The sequence below is a fragment of the Cyprinus carpio genome, chromosome B1, assembly GCF_018340385.1.
Source record: "Cyprinus carpio isolate SPL01 chromosome B1, ASM1834038v1, whole genome shotgun sequence".
Classification (NCBI taxonomy): Eukaryota; Metazoa; Chordata; class Actinopteri; order Cypriniformes; family Cyprinidae; genus Cyprinus; species Cyprinus carpio.
In genome coordinates, this window is record NC_056597.1 from 2,212,155 (window position 1) to 2,236,280 (window position 24,126).

Genomic DNA, 24,126 nt, shown 5'->3' on the forward strand with positions numbered 1-24,126 from the left:
TGGTTTGACAAGGTTTCAACTTTGCTTGAAAATTGTTTTAACACAGGAAATGAAGATTCACCCAATCTGCTTTGTAAATGCATGCTATACCTTTTTTTCTGTACAATTCATCCATGTTTATTTTTTTTCTTTATTTACTTAGATATCACAATGCAGAAAAAAATATCTGTTGCTTGCTCCCTTACATTGTGATAATTCCAAAGAAAGATGTGTTCATGATGTTTAGCAACAGCTGATCCAAAAATGTAAATTATTTACTCACTTTCAGGTTGTTCCAAACTGAAATGTTCAGCCAGTTTTGTTTTTTAATACAATGAAAATGAAAAGGGAAAGGAGCTGTTGAGCTACAGAGCTACAAAAAATGATAAGGGACTCATAACAGTGCTCCAGATCTCATTTACAAATACAAATCTGATGCATTATGGCACTGAACATCATTAACATTAAACCCAGCGATATGTGTTTTGACATGCCATATTTGAATATACACAAACTCAAATAAAATTTCTACAGCAGATTTCTATAAATAAACTCTGAAATTTCAGTCTGTTCCTCACAGAAGCTATCATATTATTTCAGAAGATTTGCAAGTTCATATAGGCAAGTCATTGTTATTGCAGATATACATTGCAAGAGGGACAATAAGGATGCTTATTTTTTATTATGTTTACTTTTACTTGAATGGAAAATAGCATTTGTCAAAATATCTCATTTTGTATTTTGAGAAAGAAAGAATTTCACTCCAATATATATATATATATATATATATATATATATATATATATATATATATATATATATATATGAATTTTGTCAGTCACACATATAGGAAACACTCACAAAAATAATGGCATATTTATATTTATTACCTGTTTGCATCTATTTGGTTTTAATTAAATGGTCATATTTTCAGAATGCATTTATTCAAATTGCAAAGTGTGAAAATGCAATAAAATGAAATTTATTCTGTTAATAAGTATGAACTTGGTTAAATTATGGCGAGTTGAGGAAAAACTTTGTAATCTTGGATGAAAATTTTATAAGCAATTATAAAATTTAATAGGCAAGAAAAAGAAATCCGTGCCAGATTGGACTAAATTGCGAGGGTAATGTAATGAGTAAATGACATCAGAGTTTTCCTTTTTGAAAGCACCATCGCTTTAAATTGTAAGGTAAATCCCCACAGTGGGCAGATGCCTGCTGTAAATTGCTTTGTGGTGAATGAACAATAAACGTTTAGAAAAAATATTTTACTCCAACCAATCAGGAGCACTCTGGACAAAAAGCAGCCATTGCAAAGCTAAACACTTTGAGCTATTTTTTCACTCTTGAAATAGCATACATTGTCCAAAAGCTGAAATAGGAAATAACTGGAGGTTGAAGTTTCCTGTGCCATTCATTACTGATGAAGAAAAAAAAATGCCATTGACTTCACAATGAATGGTGCCAACACAGCCGGGCGCAATCGATGCATGGAGCAATCAAACTTCAGGGTGATCAATCAATCACAGAGCTGCTTTATCTCAGAGGCTGCTTTACTCTCCCTGAACCTGTCACTACAGCAGACCTGAGGGTAGTCTAGAGACCGGCAGACATAAGGATTTAACATTACTGTCATGCTGAGCTACACTTGGAAGGAGACTCGCATGTAAAACAGTTGTTGAAATGCTTGGTACTTTGGATTCATAGCACCATTAACTTATCATTTGCTGTCAAGGTCGTGGGTTCGATTCCCAGGGATGTGCAAACTGATAAAACACGTACTAAATATTTAAATGCAATGAAAAGTAATTGCATTAAAATCTATATAACGATCTCTAGTTTTTGCTGTTAGTTGCCTGCAAAATGGCATATCTATGGTCTCTTAAGCTGTGGGCAAGGGCATAAAGCATGAGTCATTTCTCACAACGGTTTCACTGTGCAAAACGACAACGCACTAAAGGAAGCATGATGATAATGAGCAAATTTTACAAGCAAATTTCCCATTCATGCAAATCTATGCCACAACAATCCCACAGGTGTGCCTCTCTGCTACATCTCTATTATTCTATAGCCTAGTCTTTACTGACTCCAGCTCATGTAACTTTATCAGATGCTTATTAAAGACTAATAAGTTGCTTATTAGCTAGAATAAGTGTTTGATTAAGTCCCAATTAGAGCAAAGTGGTCAGTATTTGTTAAATACACACAAATGGCAATTCATGTGATGCGGACAAAACTGGTTGTTTCTCGTTTTTTATATTTAATTTCGTAATTTTTATATGGGTCTGAAAATATTTCGCACAACAGGATTCTAACAACGCCACTGAATAACAGTGCTACGTTTCTCTTGTCATGTTGTTAGGGTTCATGTGATTATGGGACGCCATTAAAACACATCACAGTGAGAAAGATGTGTTTGATGACATCACTATTTTTGCTCCTACTTTTGCTTGAAGCACTTGACATCACACGCTGTGACTCATAGCATGCTCTGAAGAACATGCTAGCGTGCACATATGTGAAAGACCTCACACATCACACACACGCATAGGGATGTGCAAAACAGCATATTTTCAAACCCAACAGTTTAAAAAACCAATGTATAATTATGGGTCCAAAAGACTGATCAAACGCATTTCTTAACGTTCACACAAGATGTGTTTTTGTGTTTGAGTACAGCTTTGAGCAGCTGGATGGAAAGGAAATCAAGCATTTTTAAAAGCTGAACTGTTTTTAATTTGACACAGAGTCTTGAAAACAGACAGCGCGACCAGTGTTACAGATCAACTGATTCTTACCAAGTGGTTCTTTTTAGTGAATCACATACAGCAGTACCAGTAGTTTGACTCTCAAAAAAGAGTCTTAAGCGTTTTTATTTTAGTGAATCAAAAAAACAAACACATGTCTGGTGCAGTCCGGAACAACAAACTATTTAAATCAGATGGTTATTTTTAGTGCATTAAACATACACAGCTTACAGCTGAGAAATCTGTGCAGTTAATGACTGGTTGTGCATAATACAATGTGTAGTTAAAGATGCACATTACAAATTCTGTCAATATTATTTAAAAAAAAAAAAAAACAGTATCTTGTTGGTTTAGAATTTAATATGTAGTGCTTAATATGACAATTGTTAGATTGCATTTATGGTGCCTTTGAAAAGACCATTAAAAATCAGTATTATCATTATTGATGATCTCATCATTTGGCAATGATTTTTTAGGTAAACCAGCACTAAAAGAGTTCGCAATGGAACCAATTAAGACAACAATGAAACCAAAACAAGAATATTTCAATTAGATTTCCAGCAACCTACTAGTCAATTAACGATTTTTCTGTCTGTCTTTATATTATTGAATATTTTATATTATATAATTAATAAAACACATACTTTTTTTTTTTTTTTTTCTGGCACACACTTGTGACGCTACATCGCAATAATTCTCTCGTCACTTAAGCCCACTAAAAAACTTAACCTTGCAAATGGATGAAAATAAAAGCAAAAGCACACATGGGATCATTGCTCCCAATTTTCTGGTGAGACTGAAATGATCAAAGTCCTTCAGAAGTCCATTCCAAATCTCATCTTCATTGTTTGGTGACCTCCTTATTCAATTAGATTCTAACACACACACTTCCTACTTTAAAACATGGCCTGTACACACTCAGCAGCTCTCAGTTCTTGCCCTGAGTGTGTGTAAAAATGGATGAATTTGTAAGTGAAAGGGAGAGAGAGAGAGAGATCGAGATGAGGAAGCTGTATTATTCATGGGAATCACTATTTTAGTTTGAAGGACATTCAAAGAATGAGGAGCATTTGCTAGAACACTGCTGCAAACACATGTTCTCAATGTGCTTTGAGCAGCTGTTAAACATCTAATCATGTATTGTTCTACAGCAGTATGATAAACTGGATTATATTTGTTTATATTTGAACGGCTGTGAACGCACACGTGGACTTTCTTTCACAGATCTATGACATCAGGTTGCAGCCACAAAACACTGTTTGTATATTCATGCAATCAAACCCATAATACAAAGCGAGTGGCATGCTGCATGCTGTGCTTGTCGCCCTTTGATGATGAAAGCATCTGTCAGAGCATGTGTCCCACCGGCCTCTGTTTGATAATGAACGAGAGTTGCAAATTACACACTGACCCATGCTGTGACATTCAAAACATATACCAACAAACATAAACCCTAAACTATTTTATGTTTTAAGAATGTGTTCATAATGTTCCCATCATGTTATGACAATGTTATTTACAATCTGTCAAGTTTTTATTTTTATTTATAGTTCTGTCATCATTTACTCTCTCGTGTTTTTGCATCCCTGTACAACCATCTTTTATCAGAGGAACACAAAATAAGATATTTTCAAGAATGTTAGTAACCAAACCGTTTTGGCTACCACTGACTTCCATTATATGGACAAAAAAAAAATAACAAAAACATTTCTTAAAATATCTTCATTAATGTTTACTCAAAAAAAGAAAGTCATTGGGAATGACATGAGGGTGAGTAAATGATGACAGGATGTTTATTTTAGAGTGAACTTTTTCTTTAAGAATGTCCTTGGTTATATGAAGGTTATGAAAACATTATCAAAATGTTAAGCACACGTAATAAATAGATTATAGAAAACAATAGTGTGAATCTGTTTGGCTGACCAAGGGTGGTCGGGCAGTGTTCTAAATATCTTTATATTTGCTTATCCATTTGGTGATGTTAGTGGTGCAGAAATTACACACTTCAGCTTGAAGACACTAAGATTGGAAATACAAAACACCCCCATCAAGGCAAGCAGAGCAAACCAAAAAACCCAATCTGAAAAATACAGCTCCACCCTGCGTGTGAACTCTCTACGAAATTCAGCACACCACCCACTGACAAAACAAAAGAACACAGGGAACATCTTGACAGAAAACAGAAACTCGGACGAATATAAAACTCATTTATACAAAGGAAACCACGAGTACCAACACATAGCTGTGCAAACTATACATTTCATAAATGATCTTTAACATGGCATCAGCAAAGTGTTTTAAATTGACCTGTTATCTTGTATTAAATGTCATACACTATCAAATATCCTAAATAAGTAAACCGTTTCTTGCTCTTTGAAGAGCAAGTAAGAAGTAAACTACAAATGTCATCACATAATTGAGCAAAATGCAGCAAAATCAAATCTTAAAGAAACTGTTCTCCTAAAATAAAAATGCTAATTCTGTCATAGTTTACTCACTGTCATGTTGTTCCAAAACTGTTTAACTTTCTATCTTCTAAAGAACACAAAACAAGATGTTGTGCACAAAATAAGGGACTGACAGCTTCAGTCACTATTCACTTTCATTGCATCTTTTTTTCCATATAATGAAAGAGAACTGAAGGTGTCATCCAGCCTAACAACTCGTTTGGTGTTTCACCGAAGAAAGAACATCATACGGATTTGAAATGGCATGAGGGTGAGTAAATAATGACAGAAGTCTCTTTTTGCTAAATGTAGATTAGGAACGGAAATGTATTTCAAGTGAACAACTTTTATTTCTGCCTGCCTATAACAAATCCTCTGATAAAAAAATACAAGACCTAATAATAACTCTAAGTTTAAGTTCTGAGTTTGACTGCGGGGTACCAAGCCTAGAATCAAATCTCTTTTTTTATATCATAGAGCAATTCTACACAAAGCATACAGAATATGCACAATCCTCCCACCAAAACAGATGCAATTTTTTTTTTTTTTTTTTAAAGGCCTATGATTTTGATCCGGCCTGGGTGAATGTACCTGTAAAGTAATTTGTCAATTCTTCCTGTCTGTCTTTTTCTACATGCATGGTGACTATGCTGCAATCAGTGGAACACAGGGACTGATCTTTTCCTCCCAAAATGGGTCATCCTCATGAGGTAAACAATCACTTAACATCTATAAGTGAGTTGCCTCAAGTTATTATTTACGCAATCTTTATTGACAAATGATGACAAACAGTCCTGTATGATTGGTTATATCATATATATGATGATCCAACATGTACTGCAATTTTCATGACATCAGGGTGACATGAATAGCAGATGTGTCTTTATTACTCAATGAATCAAGGTCATATGATCTCTGTACAGATCTGACGGTGTTTAGTTGCAAGAATCGCTGTTGATGTTTCCAGTGCTGTTTATTTTAAAGATGCTCTGCTCATTTTCTTCTTAATTATTTCATACCAACGCATCTCCTGTTTATACACACATACACACACACACACACACATGCATTTAGCCTAACCACAGAGAAAGCACTAAGTCGAACGAGGCGTTGACAATCTTCTTCTTATATAAAGGCTGAAGGGATGCTGTGAATACAGGCCATCAATATAACGTTATTCGCGACACGCTGCCTCCATCCTGCCTGTAATAAACAAATTAAAGATATTGTTTCGTCAAGAGCTGAAGGCAGCGACTTGGACACTCAAACACACGCGCGCGCGCACCGACGCCCATTAAAACACCACGCACGACACACGGCAAAAAGCATCCTGTGTCCAAAGCCCCTCACACACATACACACACATACGACATAATTCAGCTGTAGGATATGGAGAGTTTGAGCAGTGTACACTAACAGCATCTCGCTGCCACTGCCATTCAAACGTCCATCGGTTATTGATTTATTGGCCCTTAAGAAATAACGTCACCTCGTTTAAAAGCATCGACTCACCGCATCTTATAAAGCACCGGAATAATAGTCAGCTCCGGATGTGTTCAACAGCATCGGGCTGTGTGATCTCAGAATGCTCCTTAATTCCCGTGACAGTGTGTCCGTGTGTGAATAAAACACGCAGATGATGAGCTGCTGTTCCCAGATGCGCCTTTACGAGGCTCGAAGCCCCCTGAAGAAGCACGGTGAGGAACGGGATATTTCGAGTAGCCTATCCTTCGTCCCCCAACCCCAATGAATCTATTGTGGACACGGGGGATCAGAGCCCTGTGTTGTATCCCGATCAGTGATTTTCTAGAATGAGAGGAAAATGCGCAGATTGGCTCCCGCGATTGCACGATCCGCGAGATCAGCGCCAGTCCATCGCTAGATCGTCCGTGCGAACCGACAGCTAGGGAACGAGAGCCGAGAGAAAATGACAAGCCAATTTGGAAGCAAAGTGATGCTTGATTCAAGGATGTGGAGGGTGGGAGGGACAGAGAAAGAAAGGCAGGATAAGAGAGGGCGGTGAATCTGGAGCTGGGAGGACTTGAGCACGCTCTGGTGGCCGACAGCGCGCACAGCAGTGAGGGGTCGACCTTCCTATCACCCGCGGGGTCACTCAGAGAGGGTGCACTGTGTGAGTTTTCGATTTTGAAATGTTTTTCCCCCCTTTAAATTTCTTTTAGCTTTTAAAACCTTAAAAGCGCTTGTTTGCGTAATGACCTTCAATGTCACCCCAAACTAATTAAAAAAATTGTAATGATGTTGGGATTCAGCAATGTCTAAGCAACCCATAAGAGTAACAAGGTTTACATGTAGTCAAGACTTTGTAGCCAGGACACTACAATCTATTTAAAAGATTAAAAGAAAGAAAATATAATGATAGCTCTACACATGTCTAGTTTTTAATAATCAGTTTAATGTAGGCCTACAAAATCATGGAAAAGGGGCTAGCTGAGATTTAAGCATTTTAATAGGCTATTGTTAACTGACAAACGTAATAAAACATAAGATAAAGACAAAGACAGTCTCCTTATATCCAGTCACGAAAGTGGGGAGATATTTATTTACCCCACAGAATTTTATTTACATAATTCTAATAAGAGTTATGGTGGTATAATATATAGCCTACCATATATTGACACATACATATATTATACAGCGGTCGCCGTGATTTTGCCAAGTAATACATGTTCCTGGATCAACATAATTTTCCAAAACATACACCTAACCCTAATTTATCAAAACAAGGATGTTGATCCAGGAACATTTTTCTCTTTTCCAATTCATGACAAATTGAATTCATTGAACGCGCCTTAATTTCAAGTGTCATCACAAAGGTCCTGAATAGGCTACTTACAGTGTATTCATACAATGTAGCCTATGTTGAGTTTTTCTTTTTTATAAATTCACAAGTGATCATGCCATTTATGTGTCAGAAATACGTGTAAACAGATGTGAAAATAATTTAAAGCATTTTAGCACAATGCTGCAAAACAAAATGCAGAACAAAATTAAGGAGATGCTGAATACTCTGAATTTACAGTGTTAAAGTGTTTATTTACAGATATGTTGTATCCACTATATGAGAGACACAAAGAAATAGTTTTTATGAAATGGTCCTGCAGTTATTTAATGTTAATTCATATTGGCGTTAGCTTCCAAAGGTTTCACTATCAAAATAGGGAAATAGCGCATAATATAAAATATCACATTGGCAAATTATAATTTTTGGACAAACACTAATTTAAAGGTCTGTCATGAGCAACAGTAATAAGAGCTGATGTCTCTGTTGTTTCATTAAATGAGGGGGGAGAGGCCTGAACATCCATTTACATTAAACTCCTGAGCATCAAAGGCGCATCGCGGACATGCGCGGTGACAGCCAGTTATCACTCTCACGCAAAGCCTAGGCTGTCTAAATAATGTTGGCTGTCTCTAATGCGACTTTCGACATTTTAAAATGTTTAAAATTGACCCTCGACTTTTAATCATCCGATGAGGCGTCCTCGAAAGGCAGTTTTTCATGAGCTGCGGGGGAAGCCTGTTGATCTGAAGGTAAATGTGGGCTGAGAAATCAGCGTTTATTGATCTTTACGGTAACGAATGAAGACTGATAGACAACAAGCGATAAAACGGCATCGCAGCTGTCAGTTACACCTGAACCATATGTGCGGATTTTACCTATTTTTAGCTATTTGATTGATTTTAGTAAACTGTTGTTGTTGTCTGTATCTGTCTGTAAGCCCACATGGTCTATTCAAATAGATAACTTGTTTTAAAATAGCAATTATGCATTTATGAGCTAGATTCGTAAAATTATATATATTGGACAACAAATGAGCATCTAATGTTTTCATCTATTTTGTCCGTCATCAGGTTTAAGTAGTGGCCCTTAAAGACGTTTTAAACAAAACAAATTTAATTTTTTTTTGTGTGTGTGATAGGCTATATTTGTGAGATATAAATCTATTGCCTAATAACTTGATAAGTAATGGCAGTGCAGTTTTTCTATGAATCCGATGCAGACAGCGATCGAGCATACGTTGCTATGATTACCCCCAATTTATGTTTGCGTACACTAACTTGTAAAATAACTTTTGTGGTTGAAACGTAAACCTTTTTAACCTCCATTCGTCTCTTACAGCCCCCTAATTCGCACACGATATGTTATATTGAAAATAATAAACATCTTTGTGACTTGATAGGCTAATTTGTCTTTAAACAAATAAAATGCATGATTCGAGTTGTTATTCTCATTTGATTTTTGACGAGTAACTATGGTTGATTAGTGTTGGTTTTTGATATTTGGTATGAATTTTTTTAGGCTAAATCTAAGAGTCTGAAATAACCCTCCTGCTTTGTTTTTCACAACACCGGCCACCGCCAGGCGCTTACACCCCTATCAGGTAGGTTGTAAGGACATCTGTCCCGGGTAATTACCGTCGTTCACAGTTTAAGTCCGTTTACAGCTGCTAAGCCTCCCCGGTAAGCGCATTACTGGAGCAGCGCGGCGCAAACACGAGCGCTCGCGCAATACACGAAGAGCGAGTGCAGATCGCGAAAACCTCCCGTAGAGGTGCGAGACTCAGATTACATCTGCATGAATAACAGATTAGGCTACAGCAGGCGTTATCAGAGCGATCAGCGAGATATGAAGTGAACCGTCACTGCAATTCATAAAGCCTGTCATCGGTTAGAGGGATAGACGGCGAGCGCTGCCAAATTGCGTCACTCTCACTGCATGCCAAACGTCACCGTTGCTGTCACAGGTAAGGACTGTCAGGTGTGCATGCCAGTTAGTGATTAAGATGCTGCAATCCACGCAAATCCCTTTTGAGCAGGATGTGAAAGGGACAAATCTGTTTGTTTTTGTTGTTTTGTGCCTTGAATATGTTCAAGAGTTTGATCGCCTTTATGTCTGATGGCCCTGGCATGAATTTGCATGTGTTGTTGCAGATGTCAAAAAGAGAGTGGTGGTAATACAGTACTCAAAGAGTTGAAAATGATGGGTATGTATGAAATCCTACCACTATATTATTTTTAGCCATCATGTGTCTTCTTTCTCAACTTATGATATTAAAATATTTGCGAGTTAACGTGCGTAGGCTATGTACAGTATGAATATTACATGTACCTTGTTGTACACACTCTCATGTGGGTTATAAGCTGATGTCATTGCATTTGCCCATTTCATTAAAATATTTGTGTGTGTATGTGTGTGTGTGTGTGTGTGTGTGTGTGTGTGTGTGTGTGTGTGTGTGTGTGTGTATAGACACACAGCGTGCTTTGCTGGCAGTGGAGCGGCTGCAGCAGAGACTGAAGAAGAGGGGAGAACTGCCTGCTGAGGAAAAACTCAGTCTGCTCAAGAGTGTCTTACAGAGTCCCCTGTTTAACCAGATACTCAACATGCAAGAGACTGGACAACAGCATGAGAACCAACAGGTCAGACATCAGCATCATCACAGTCCATCACACAAAAAAGCATACACTAACACTAAAATATGCCCAAACATTAAACAGTGGGCTTTACCATCATTTATATAGCCTATATAAATGTATTAAATTAAATTCAGTAAAGAAATGTCTCCTCATATTATGTAAAATAAAAAATAGTTGGCTGATAGTAGTTGCATAATTACTGTATACATTATACAGCATGATTATCTCATTAACATTATAACTGATCTTGTGAAATGCAGAATTGAACAAAAGTATATTTTATGCTGATATCCAACTCCACTTCTATTACCTGAAATAGAAATTTACATGCACATATATTTTATAAGGCATTTATACATCCAGGGAGCATAATTTCAGATATTCCCTGATGTGAACAGTGCTTTGATTCACCTCTTACATCCTCTCTGGCTCTCTGGGTTTATTATTAGTTGAAATAAAACATGAAATAAACCTTTCTTAAAGGAATATTTCAGATCACACCCAAGTGACAACATTTGTGGCATAATGTTGTCCCTCTTTGCGTTAAAAAAGAAAAAATTGTGGTAAGTGATGCACTTAAAATGAAAGTGAATGGGGCCAGTCCACAGTTTGATTCAATAGTAAAACCAAAAGACATAAACAATATGCATATGTTAACATGATTTTAGATTGAAATGATTTTATGTGTAAAGTTGTGAATTGTTTTTATGTGTTTGTTTCTATGTAATTTTATGTGGAAATTTGTTGCCAAACATTTTAAAAAGAATGAATCATTATTAACCATAAAGAAAATTGTGGTTTAAACAGATTTACAGTTCAAATAATCAACAGCAGAGTAGCTAAACTTATTTGAAATTTCGTGAGTTAAGAAGGTTTTTTCTTACTGGGGTCACTTCCAAAATAAACAGCTTATATTGATCAAAGGGGCCAATTTGGATGTTAAAAGTTACCTTTCAACTAGCACATATTCCTGTTTAGATCATTGCATTTCGCCAGCAAAAAAGAATGATACCTTAGTTATTACCTTATAAAATTATATAGACCTTATGTAGCTTTTTGTCTTCTGCTTTCTGGTTTGTATTTCCACAGCATGAAGTTAAGACCTTACAGGCTTGAATGAATCACTCATTTTAAAACCTTCCCGGTCTAGTGATATTTATAACATCTGCTCCAAACATTACAATGCACATGATAACTTTAGTTAACTCTACAATAAGTAAATCAATTTCACCAGCTAATTACTCTTTGACAGCAATGCCATAAAAATATACAGAGCTACTGCAAAGCTCTTACATCCTCCAAAAATGGGCCCCTGTTCACTTCCATTTTAAGTGGTCAAACGAAAGGGAAAAGTTGACCTTTTTTTTTGGTAATAATCATTAAGCCATGAATGCTTGTATTGGAGTCTTGTATTGGATATTCCCCTAAATATTCCAGCAAAATATTTGAATGCATTTAACTTCAAGTTGAGCTTGTATTAGACATTTGTTGGATATTTGCTTGTATTTTAGTGTTGTATTTTTTATTGCATTTAACTTCAAGTTGAGCTTGTATTACAAGGATAATAGGTTAAAGAGTCTCAAAGCTGGTCTGGGTTCACAGTATGTGAGCTATGTGTGTGTGTGTGTGTGTGTGTGTGTGTGTGTGTGTAACTTCAAGTTGAGCTTGTATTAGACATTTGACTGTGTGTAGATGAAAATGGCCTGTGTTATCCCAAGCTTTCAAAGAGCAGCTCAGGTAATTTAGCTTCTCAGATATCATCATAAAAGTAGACACAGTAGATGTTACATTCAGATTTATTTGGTACAACCACAATTGATTGTGTTAGAATCTTCTAGCAGGCCAAAATGCGAGGAGCAGCAGGGGCCAGATGAGCAACTCCAATAAATGAAGCACTAAACTGGCTGTTTGTCATGAAAATCTGCATGCTTATGGGTACTCTAATATGCCATGAGATGTAGCTACTTCAGCAAAACTATATATCAGATAATCCTCATGCTTATTGTGCATTGGTCAGGCCACTTGCCATGGATAATCATAAGCATAAGTTGTTTATATGAGTCATTCTTTAATCAAGCTTATCACTTCCTGTCTGCATTCTGTAAAGTAATAGGCTTGTTTTTTCAACCACATGTTTGGGAGCAAATGTAATGAGACCTTTACATATAAAGGAAAATAGTTGATTACATTGGTTATACTTCAAGCTCTTATTTTAATTATAGGTTTCAATGAACAGGAATAAAAACAGATTTGCCAGCTGTGCTGTTTGCCTGCTGTTGAGGCATATGGTCAGCCATAATAGACCTTTTTTTAAACACTAGTTTTTGTCATCTTTCTGAAATAGCTTTAGAGTCTTTGTTTGACTTTTTGGTTGCCAAACAATTCATTCGTTCGAGAATTCATTCTGGAAGTGTCTAGCTGTATCCTCAAGAGCTAGTAATGTATTCAATAAAAATATAATGTCTTCTGATTCAAATTTCATCAGAAAATAAATCAGCATGAATATTGTTTTAATATGTTGAATTGAATGATTAAATTTGGTTCATAAATTATGAAGCAACAGTTATTAACAACAAGATTAAATACCCTTTTAACATAATACACAATGTATTCAGATGAGCGTTCTAAACCAAAATATAGATTTGTATACTTGAATATTAAAAAGAGGTCTGATAGGGTACCATATCCTTGGTAAGTGCTTATGTGTATCGTGTGTGATCTATTTAGAGAGATGATTCTCTGAAAACAGCAGCAAGGACCAAACTGAGGTTGTATAAGCTACTTACCTGAGCTGACCACTTAATCTGTGCTGAATAGAGAGAGAGGCCTGCGTCAACAAGTCACACACACGTTTCTTTAATGGTGAGGACTTTCCTTTGACTTTCCAATTGGACTTTTAAACTGAGCTAATGCCCCTGAACCTGAAAAAAATTTTTTTATATTTAAATCAAGATAATTTAGTATGTTAAACCTGACCGCCACACATCAAATAGAAAGGGACAGACACTCTCACATACTCTTTCTGCAGTTAAGTCTGTTGCACTAACACTCTGAAGTCAGTTAAAGCTTAAATACTGAGTAAAACAGCACAATATTTTAAATCAATTTCAGCGATGGCCCTGGCTTGTACCCTAACAAATATTTGTGCATTGCAATAAACACTGAAATATAACCCTTTGTTTCAACTAAATATATACTCAAGCTTTTGGGCAAGTTAGAATAAAAGGTTGTTTGGCAGACTGACTGAATTATAACAATGACCTAATGCTTTGCCCGACAGACTACAATCATTTAGACTTTTATTGCAATGTTTAGATTTACACTTGTTTTTATTTTAGGAGAGACCATTATGTGAATAACTGAGCTATTAGCAGCTCTCCAGCATGAAACAAATCTAAACACTGCACTTTCTTTGTCACGTTCTCCTATCAGCTGTTTGCTTATATTTCCAGTATGTTGTTTTTTGTTTTTGAAAGACTCTTATGCTCAACAGGGCTTCATTTATCTTATGAAAATTACAGTAAATTAGTAATATTGTGAAATATTACAATTTAAAATAAAAAAAATAATAATTTATTCCTTTGATTTCAAAAATTCGTTTTCAGCAGCCATTACTAAAGTCTTTAGTGTCACATGATCCTTCAGAAATTATTAAAATATGCTGACTTCTGCTCAAAAATTTTGAATACAGTTGTGCTGCTTAATATTTTGAATATTTGATGGATAGAATGTTCAAAAGAACAGTATTTATTTAAAATTGAAATCTTTTGTGACACTATAAATATCTGGATAGAACATACAAAAGAACAGTATTTATTTAAAATTGAAATCTTTTGTGACACTATAAATATATTTTCAGTGGTACTGTATTTTACTGTACTGTATTTTTTTTGTAATTATATCACTTGTTTTAAAAAATGAAATGTTTATTATTTCTAAAAACTTTATATGATCATTTTTATCTATTGTGTTTATACTTCATATATTATTACTGTTAATAGTGACATGAGAAGGGCCAGATTTACTAAACAGGGCAAATTAGCGTGAGAGTGCAATTCTAAAACAGCGCAGATGGGCAAGGAAATTTCTGCGGGTGATTTAATAACAACCACGCAAATTAAAGAACAGAGACACAACATTTCATTTACATATCGACCAACGCAATATATCAAGGGTAGCACAAATTAGCGCAATCACAAATAAGCAGAGCAGATGCTCATCAGGTGTGGGTGATGTACTTACGATACAGGCGCAAAATAGTTTAAGACATGCTTTTTTGGGGTGTTAAATAATGGCGCAAATACCAGTAATTTGACAAGCGCAAACGTTAGTAAATCCTGTTGCATGATTCGTTTTAATACTCTCCTCCCATAAATTTTGCATCTGAAAGGGAAACTCCTACAAATTAAAGGTATATTCAATAATGTCAGGTGGATAAATAACTCTGTGACCATGCCTTTTCAGTGCTAATTCTTCACTGCGTGTCTTTAGTAAATTCTGACAGTAGTCTACTATTTTAATGCCAAAAAACGGTTTGCTCTCGCGCAAGCTGTTAGTAAACTTTGCCCCAAAACTAAAGTGCACAAGGATCAGTAAAGGTAAACACCATATTATTTGATAAATCTTGTCTTAATATTGTAAACTTTAACATCCCAACTTATATCCCAATAACGCCTTACAAACAGCTAGTGCAACCCAGCTATATTACTCTAGCTGTGTGTTTTACAGGTTTACCCCAGAATGCCTCCTTCTCAGTCTATGAGTGATGATGCAGATGGTGTGAGCACGTCCCACCCCACATGCAATCTGAGGTACAGAGACTCCTACCTCTCGGCCCAGCGGCGGAATGACCGATATCGATTCTTCAATCATGTGACTTTTGATCCTTTCATCACAGAGGACATTTCAGTGCTGCAGTCCATGGCCCAGGTAACACCATAACTCAGAAAACTAAAACCTTTAAAGAGGTCATCAGATGCCCATTTTCCACAAGTTGATATGATTCTATAGGGTCTTAAGGAAAAGTCTGTAACATAGTTTGGTTAAAATTTCTTACTGGTATTTCTACCTTTTTACCCTGTCAAAAACAGCTCTTTTCAGAGCAAGCCGTTTTGTAGCATTTTCCTTTAAATGCAAATGAGCTCTGCTGACCCCGCCCCGCTCTTCGAGCCGCTCTCTGAGGGACTGTTTACTTTAGCCGCATTCATTGTGAAACTTTATTAGGAAAGGCTATTTTCAAAGATTCATTAAAAAAACTTATACTCACATCTTCTGTTGATGAAGCGCGAACATAAATACATTTATGTAGATTGGGGGCACATTCCCTTCAAAAACAATCGGAATCCACTGCATCTTCAGTGGCTCAGATATTGGGAGTAAATGACGACTGCTATGTTCATTATTACATCCAAGAACAAAACACCTCAATCGCTTAGGAGACATTCTTGTCTACATCTGTCCCGGCGGTGAAACAATGGTGGACTGATCACAGCTCACTCAGGGCGGGTCTAAGGTAAGACGCCAGTCCAGAATGTGCTGAAATGCCACTGTTAATCAAACTATCGTGGGAGGGGCCTGTCTGTGTGACATCACACAGACAGGCATCTGAGATCAGCCTGATTTGAGAAAGGGGAAATGATTTAATGAGATTAAAAAAAAAAACACTGGGTGGATTTTTATCATCATAGGGTGGTTGTGAACACACACTGCTAACACACATTTCAGTTCAAACTAATTGTAAAAGTGCATGTAGCATCCAATGACCCCTTTAAACTAACTGAGCTACTTGTCAAACTTTCAGAAATACTATAATTCCAACACTACATCTCCTAAAACCATCAGTTTGAATCCATTCTTTTTTATCTCTTGTATTTATTACTCTTTCAGGGTCGGACTGTGCTTAGTTTTGACCTGGAGAAGGGTGAAAGTGCTTTAGGCATCAGCATTATTGGTCTGGAGACTGAAAGCAGTGGAGGTTATGGGATCTTCATACAAAAGATTCAGCCTGACTCTGTAGCATGCAGGTATAAACTGATAAGGATGCAAGTACAGAATACCGTAACTTAACTGATTAATAGTGCATTATTTTGGACAGCGGCATAGATTGATTTGAAACCATCCATTACCCTATTCTTTTGTCTTAGTGATGGACGTCTACATGAGGGTGATCAGATTCTAGCAGTGAACGGCAAGCTGTTTGAATCCTCTGTAACACAAGAACAAGCTGTCCAGGTCCTTCAGGAAGCTGCTTCTGTGGTAACCCTAATTATAGCCAGAGAACCAACCCCATCATTCAGCCCCCCACAGATGAGCCACACTCTTCCCAAAAATCTCTCCGGCCTTTATCATCAATTTAGTGTAAGTCTACTGAAAATCCTTTGTTTTTATATTTATTGTATCTCTTAAATTTTCCCAAATATACTTAACATAATGTGTAAAATGGCCTTAAGAGATTTTAAATGTGCCCCTGAAGTGTCTTAGAGCTGCCTCATATTTTATACTGTAATGCCGTATAGCTGGCCCATTTTACCATGCATCTTATATCTGTTTTTGATCCACAGTAATTTGATTACATTACCACAAGTGCAGCACATCTAACATTTTAAATGTTATACATTAGCTTTTTATTTGAGGTTTTTAGATTTGGTGTTTGTTGTGAAAGCAGAGTAAGGGAAAGCAGATGGTCTCCTGGTAATGGTGGGAATAAAAATGAGTCTACTTCTATTAGCAAGACTATTATAATACACTACTTTTAAAAGGATTGGGGTTGGTTAAATCTGTGAATGTTTTTGAAGGAAGTCTCTTATGCCTACCCAGGCTGTGTTTATTTGATAGAAAATACAGTAAAACAGTAATATTTTTAAATGTAATTACAGCCATTACTCCAATCTTCAGTGTCACGCGATCCTTCACAAAAGAACAGCATTTATTTGATATAGAATTTCGTTTGTAACAATGTGACAAAGTCTTTACTGTCACTTTTGATCTATTTAATGCATCCTTGCTAAATAAAAGTATTAGTTTGTTTGAAAAAAACATACTTACCCTAAACATTCTTTTCTATTAATTTTTTACTTGCTAAATAAAAGTATTAGTTTGTTTGAAAAAAACATACTTACCCTAAACAATCAACTTATCTCAAGTCACTATCAATGGTAATAATACTATACTGAGTATAAAAACAATACAGGAAACATAATAGATAAATAAATATGAATGTAAAATAAACCAAAAAAAAGTTTAAGATTTTAATTTGTTTTTCAATTAAATAATAAACAGTTACATGGCTACAAAAACTATTGAGTTATTGAATGCAAATACAATCAGTTTTTAACACATGTTGACCTTGTGTGCCACATGCATATAGTGTGTTTTATAAATGTTGCAATTGTGTGCAAAATTTTGGGTGGTAATTTGAATTTATTTTTGGTGGGTGATTCAAATTTATCAAAAGTAACAGCTATTAAGATTTCTTTTTTAATTTTATGCTATTCTTTTGAACGTTCTGTCCTTCTGTGCTTTAAAACATCTATTGGTATTTTGTACTCTCTTGCTGTTTCATTCAATATTTTTTGTTGTTTAAATTTAGCTTATAAAAAAAAAAACTGTAATATGCTGTTAATGGCATGTTTTATAAAAAAAAAAAACCTTGTTATAAAAAAAAAAAACCTTGAACAAGGTCAACGTGTTAAATCAATTGTATTTGTATTCAATAATATGTAGAGGTGTGGAGTGTAGAGTTTTATTTTTTCTCGTTTTTGTGTTTTTGTGTATTTTTTGTGTACTTCTACTTTTTAAAGTAATTTTTAAAATCTGTAATTTTACTTTTACTTAAGTATATTTTGTTTGAAGTATTGTACTTCGCTACATTTTAAAACACATTAATTACTGAGTAAAAAAAAAATCGCTCCCCGGAAACTACTGCAGTAAATAATGGGCAGGAGAGCAAACTGGCGCTAAAATCACAAGAAAGATGCAGACGGACAAAACAGGCGTTAGTGGTGCAGACACCGCTGAAAACGAAACCCCGTCATATTCTGAAGTTGAACTCGAAGGAAATGAAGTGAACCCCTGGCCATATTTATGCTCTGTTACGCAGTGTAAGCTGTGCTTGCCTAGGGAGACCAGACTAGCAGCTTATAAAATCTCGACAAGACATCAACCCTTCGCAAGCATGTAGAGGTGAGCTAAATAATTGCATCGTTGCATTGGTGGTTAAAATGAAGCTTTGATATTTTAGCAAGAGGTTTTGCACAAATTAGCCAAAAAGACAGTGGTGCGGAGTGTGCGATATATATCGTCTGCGATAATATCATAATTGTTGTTTTAATGATGTGCGCGCGCATTTATAGTGCGTTCTTTCACTGTGTGATTTAGAATGAACACAAAATTGAAGATATAGGGGCAGAAAATTAACATATTTATTTCATTTCATATAGTAAATCAAAATCACACGAAGAATGACGTCTTTTCCTCCAAAAACATTCATCATGATTATATATATATATATATATATATATATATGTATATGTATATGTATATGTATGTATGTAGTTATGTGTGTATATATATATATTTACAACAGGCCAGTAAACAAGTTAATTAAGAGACTTGCGTTTTAGACACCATATTGCCTGTTTTTGCTCTATTTCTACAACAAAAAAATAATTCCAAACACAGCCACCAAAGCACAGTTTTGCGTCTCTGAGCAACATGACAGTGTTTCGTTCCTGAATGAATCAACCGTTTAAATGATTCGGTTCAATCGCAATGACTCACTTATTGACAGTGACTCGCTGACAAACTGGCCATTTTAATTTCACATTTAAAGTAGGTATCTTTCGATTTTTTTGTTGTTTTAAAATAACTAATTTCTTATTTCAAATGAGTATTCAACATTTTATGTTTTGTATAGCAAAACATTATTCATGCATCTGTAACCGCAGGTTAAATGCATTCTTGTCCTGCACTAAACAGTGTGTAAATACATCTAAATGCCACTTCCAATGAAGCTTCTGCGTTTCCTCTGCATTGAAAAGATGAGTTTGTTGATACTGATTTGCCTGGTAACAGCCCAAATGTCTTATTATTCTAAATAACTGATTCCTTTAATTAAAAACAACTAGTTTGAGATTAATAGGCCTATCCCAGGGGTGTTAAACTCAGTTCCTGGAGGGCCGTAGCCCTGCAGAGTTTAGTTTCTAACCCTGCCCCAGCACACATATCATGTAGTTTTCAAATAAGCCTAAATGATTAGATTAGCTGGATCAGGTGTGTTTAATTAGGGTTATATCTAAACTGTGCAGGACTGTGGCCCTCCAGGAACTGAGTTTGACGCCCTTGGCCTGTCCCATTTTTGCCTCCCTCCCAATGTTAAAATGTAACTAAGTAATTTTTACTCTGAGTAAATTTTAAATGAGCTACTTTTTACTTTTACTTGAGTAGATTATTAGACTGGTACTTTTACTTGTACTTAAGTAAAATTTCATCAATGTAATGGTACTTTTACTTGAGTAGAATATTTTTGTACTCTTTCCACCTCACTGTATTTGTATTCAATAATTCAATAGCTTTTGTAGCCATGACTAAGCCATTTACTTATACAGAAAATGACTTTTAAAAATAAACCTACCCTGAGAAATATTAACTGGAGTAAGTGTGATAACTAGTCCAGTCTCTCTTGTATTATAATTAGGCTTATTCCACTCATTTAATTTGATTCCACAGCCTCGACAAATTCATCATATAGAGTTGCAGAATGACGGATCAGGTCTAGGCTTTGGCATCATTGGAGGGAGGATTACTGGCACCATGGTTAAAACCATCCTACCTAATGGTGTAGCTGGAAAGGTATGAGAGAATCATCATGGATTCACGTACACCGTTATTGAAATGATTCCATTTGTGGATTGTACAAACAGATTCAAATTAAAAAGAGTGACAAATGCCTTGACATTTGTGGATGTGTGCATACAGGATGGGAGATTGCGTAGTGGCGATCTTCTCCTCAGAATTGGTGATGTGGATGTGTCCGCCATGGGCAGTGAGGAAGTGGCATGTGAGCTCCGTCTTGCTGGTTCCCGTGTGAGACTTATCATTGCCAGGGAAACCACTGATGGCGACCTCTCACCTACCATCGTCCAGCAACAGGGCACTCAAAAGAAACAGGTGCAAAATGCTTCTGTGTGTGTGTGTGTGTGTGTATGTATGTGTGTGTGTTCGCATATATATATGTAAATTATGATATAAACAGTATAGCTCACCCAAAATATTAAATTCTGTTATCATTTACTCCCATTCATGTATTTTTTAACAGGTTTGACATTAATTCTTCCATAGAACACCACAAATTGCAGTAAATTGTTCCTCCTTCACCACATTATTGCTGCTTTTGTTATGTTTTTGACATTTTTTAAGGTCACTGTGAATTGTTTTTGTATGGTAAAAAGCTGTGTAACAATTCTTAAAGGCACAGTCCACCCAAAAATAAAGATTCTATCATCATTTACTTACCCTCATGTCATTCCAAACCTGAAGACTTTCTTCTGCTGAACACAAAAGAAGATATTTTGTTGAAGAATTGTTGAAATCCAAACAGCTTTGGGTGAACTGTCCTTTTAAAATGGTCTTTTTAATTATTATACAGGTTTGGGATGACATGAAGGTTAATAAAATGTGACAAACATTATATTTAAAATGTATTAAGCTGAAATTATTTCTTAAACACACTCACACTCAGTCAACAAAAATCGATTGGCATTCACATTGACATTAACATGCGAGGAGTTTGTGGTTAAATGAGTGTCATTGTAATAGAAAAAGATATACAGTAGAATTTGTTGTAAAATGTGAAATTTAATCACACTTTTTAAATCCTTAATCTTGATTACATGTTGTTATCATAAATGCTGCTTTATTATGTTTTGTTTGATGTGCCAATAGTAAACAAATAATTGCCCTTCTGCAGGATTTAGTAGAGAAAAAGGAAAAAGAGTTCAATGTCAGATTCAGTGACAACAAAAATGGTTTGGGCGTCAACATCTCTCAATCTCTGAATAACCTGGACAACGGTATGATTCTTTACAAGATATTTTTTTCCCGTTCAGTTTAAGAATGATAAATGTAAATATTAAATTAATATTGGGTGTTTTAGAGTCCAGTGGATTTGGAGTAAAGAGCATACTGAAAGAAAATGCAGTGGATCAGGATGGACAAATTCACATTGGAGATGGCATCATTGCTGTGCGTTCCATACAGATCATTATCTCTTTTCTTTCCTTGTGCATGTAAATTTAAACAGTAGTTCTTAGTTGTTTAAGCAATTTATTGCTATTTTATTCAATTTTCAGTGGTTTCAGAGTAAATTATGTTATAGCAATTAATAATCCTGTTGTTGTGTTTCTGTTGTGTGTGTGTGGGGGAAGGCTGTTTACATTGTAGTGTTTGTTTTAGGCAGAATGGTAGTACTATGTATGTATGATTAATTACATTGTCACTAGATATGTGTTTGTATTTGTGTAAATGTGTCATTAGATGTCACTAGATATGTGTTTGTTTTTTTTTGAATGTGTCATTAGATTGGTTAATACTTCATGACTTTTCTAATGAGAGCTTATTATAAAGAGAATTTCAACTTGCTTCATAACACACTTCAGACGTCCTCGATGAAAAGTTTTGCATTAATTATGTTTAGGGTTTTAGAGACTATGAAGCATTAAATAATGCAATGACTTTTCACGTGACGAGACTCTCTGTCTGGTGTACACACTGTCGAAATACACTTCTGTCAGATGTTTCTTGTAATTTCCTTTATTATATTTTTCTACATAAGTTTTGCCAAGGTCAAAATGATCAACAACGTCACTACAATATATACTAGGCACATTTCTGAAAAATGCTTGCTTGCTTTGTGGTAAAATAGAGGGATAAAGTGTCTGGGGTTGGCCCAGTCATATCTGAAGCATCAATATTTTCAGTACTGATGTTGTAGCAAGAGCTATTTAGCATGAAAATCAATGCGTGCCATAATCTCTGAAGTGAAAAATTGAACTGTGGTAGAATATGGTTGTTTAGGATTGGAACTATTTATCTTAACATGCAGAAATTCACTGACATCATATGGTGTTATTTCACACTAAATAATAATGAAGCTAAATGTGACACTATAATAATTATAATGTTATAATAGTTTTTTGTGAAAAAAAAAGTTATGATCATATTCTATAATTCTTGTTAATGATAAACTAAAACAGAAGCATGATTATTAGCAGTTCAGATCCATTAAATGATAAAGGATGCCTTTCAAATATAATGTTAAATGGTTATAATTACCTGTTTTATCCTTTTACAGAAAGCAGAGGAAATCCTGCTCACTGGCCAACAAGTGGAGATCTCTATTCGGAGAAAGGGCTCACCACCTGGAACACAAAAAAACCCCACAATGTCCACAACCTCTCAGAGACCCTTAACCCCTCTGGGTCTCCTTCCCCCTCCCCTGCCTCCATGTCTACCAGAGCCAAAGCCAGTTCTGCCCCCAGGGAAAGTTTTCTATACTGAACGCCGGGACTTCAACTTCAACAGAGAGTGCAGTTAGTGAAACTCTTGCCACTTCTGTATATTTGCACTCATTCACACTGTGTTTGATTCATGAGTTCTGTTTCACTTTGGCCCATTCTCTGTGTGAAGTCTTAGTGACTCTTTGACCATACTTTGATTCTAATAACAGCTTCTGTGTCTGTTTGTTCTTTCTGTGACCTCAGTAGAGTCAACGCAAACCTGTCATTTAGAGTCCAAGATGAAGAATAGAAACCAGACCTCGTGTAAGAACAGATTTATTTACAAATATTATTACAGCCACTCATTTTGACTTGCACCTCAGGTTGCTTAGTGTACTAGTAATATACTATAATATACTACTCTAATATACAGATATAATCATGATTTAAGCATTGTTTGCAGAGAATTTTAATTTATTAGAAATTTAGCATTTAATCATTTTTTTAAGAGAATTTTAATTTATTAGAAATTTAGCATTACATCACTTGCTTACCAAACAGTTGATAAAACTCCATGTTTATAATAAACAAAATCATAATTTGGATGTTTTTAACTTCAAACCATTCATTCTGGCTAAAATACAAGTCATCTAGCTATAATATTGCTTTCTCTAGTGAAAAGGTTGTCTTGTCTGAATCAGGAGTGAAATATGCAGATATTTATATACTAAAACAGTCCAAAAACATTATTTGATGGGCTGGAGTCGTGTGGGGTACTGGTGAATTATAGTGATGTTTTTATCAGCTGTTTGATCTCTCATTCTGACTGCACTCATTCACTGCAGATGATCCCTAGGTGAGCAAATGATGTAATGCTAAATTTCTCTATAACTGTTCCTATAAATAACAAATGTATCTGTATTTTGGATGGCCTGAGGATCAGTAAATTTGAAGTGTTGTCTTTTAAGGTGTCTTTTCAAGCTTTTATGCCAAAACACTGTTTGATTTTGACATCAAGAT

At 35.5% G+C, this 24,126-nt stretch overlaps 2 protein-coding genes across 7 annotated transcripts in view; one reads left to right on the plus strand and one right to left on the minus strand.

Annotated features, from left to right (window-relative positions):
- LOC109092981 (adhesion G protein-coupled receptor L3-like) overlaps positions 1-7,165 on the minus strand; it is a 95,392-nt gene extending 88,227 nt beyond the window's left edge. For all 6 annotated transcript variants that reach the window (XM_042716200.1, XM_042716199.1, XM_042716198.1 and 3 more), the window contains exon 1: positions 6,689-7,165. The gene's annotated coding sequence lies outside the window, so the exon portion shown is untranslated. The remainder of the gene's footprint in view (positions 1-6,688) is intronic.
- A 2,811-nt stretch (positions 7,166-9,976) lies between these two features.
- LOC109054884 (multiple PDZ domain protein-like) overlaps positions 9,977-24,126 on the plus strand; it is a 42,928-nt gene continuing 28,778 nt past the window's right edge. Inside the window, 11 exon segments of the mRNA XM_042716201.1 lie at positions 9,977-10,182; positions 10,446-10,615; positions 15,341-15,541; positions 16,499-16,635; positions 16,756-16,969; positions 20,339-20,461; positions 20,588-20,779; positions 21,579-21,681; positions 21,765-21,853; positions 22,962-23,199; positions 23,371-23,430. Coding sequence (XP_042572135.1) covers positions 10,116-10,182; positions 10,446-10,615; positions 15,341-15,541; positions 16,499-16,635; positions 16,756-16,969; positions 20,339-20,461; positions 20,588-20,779; positions 21,579-21,681; positions 21,765-21,853; positions 22,962-23,199; positions 23,371-23,430 — 1,594 coding nt within the window. The 5' untranslated portion in view covers positions 9,977-10,115.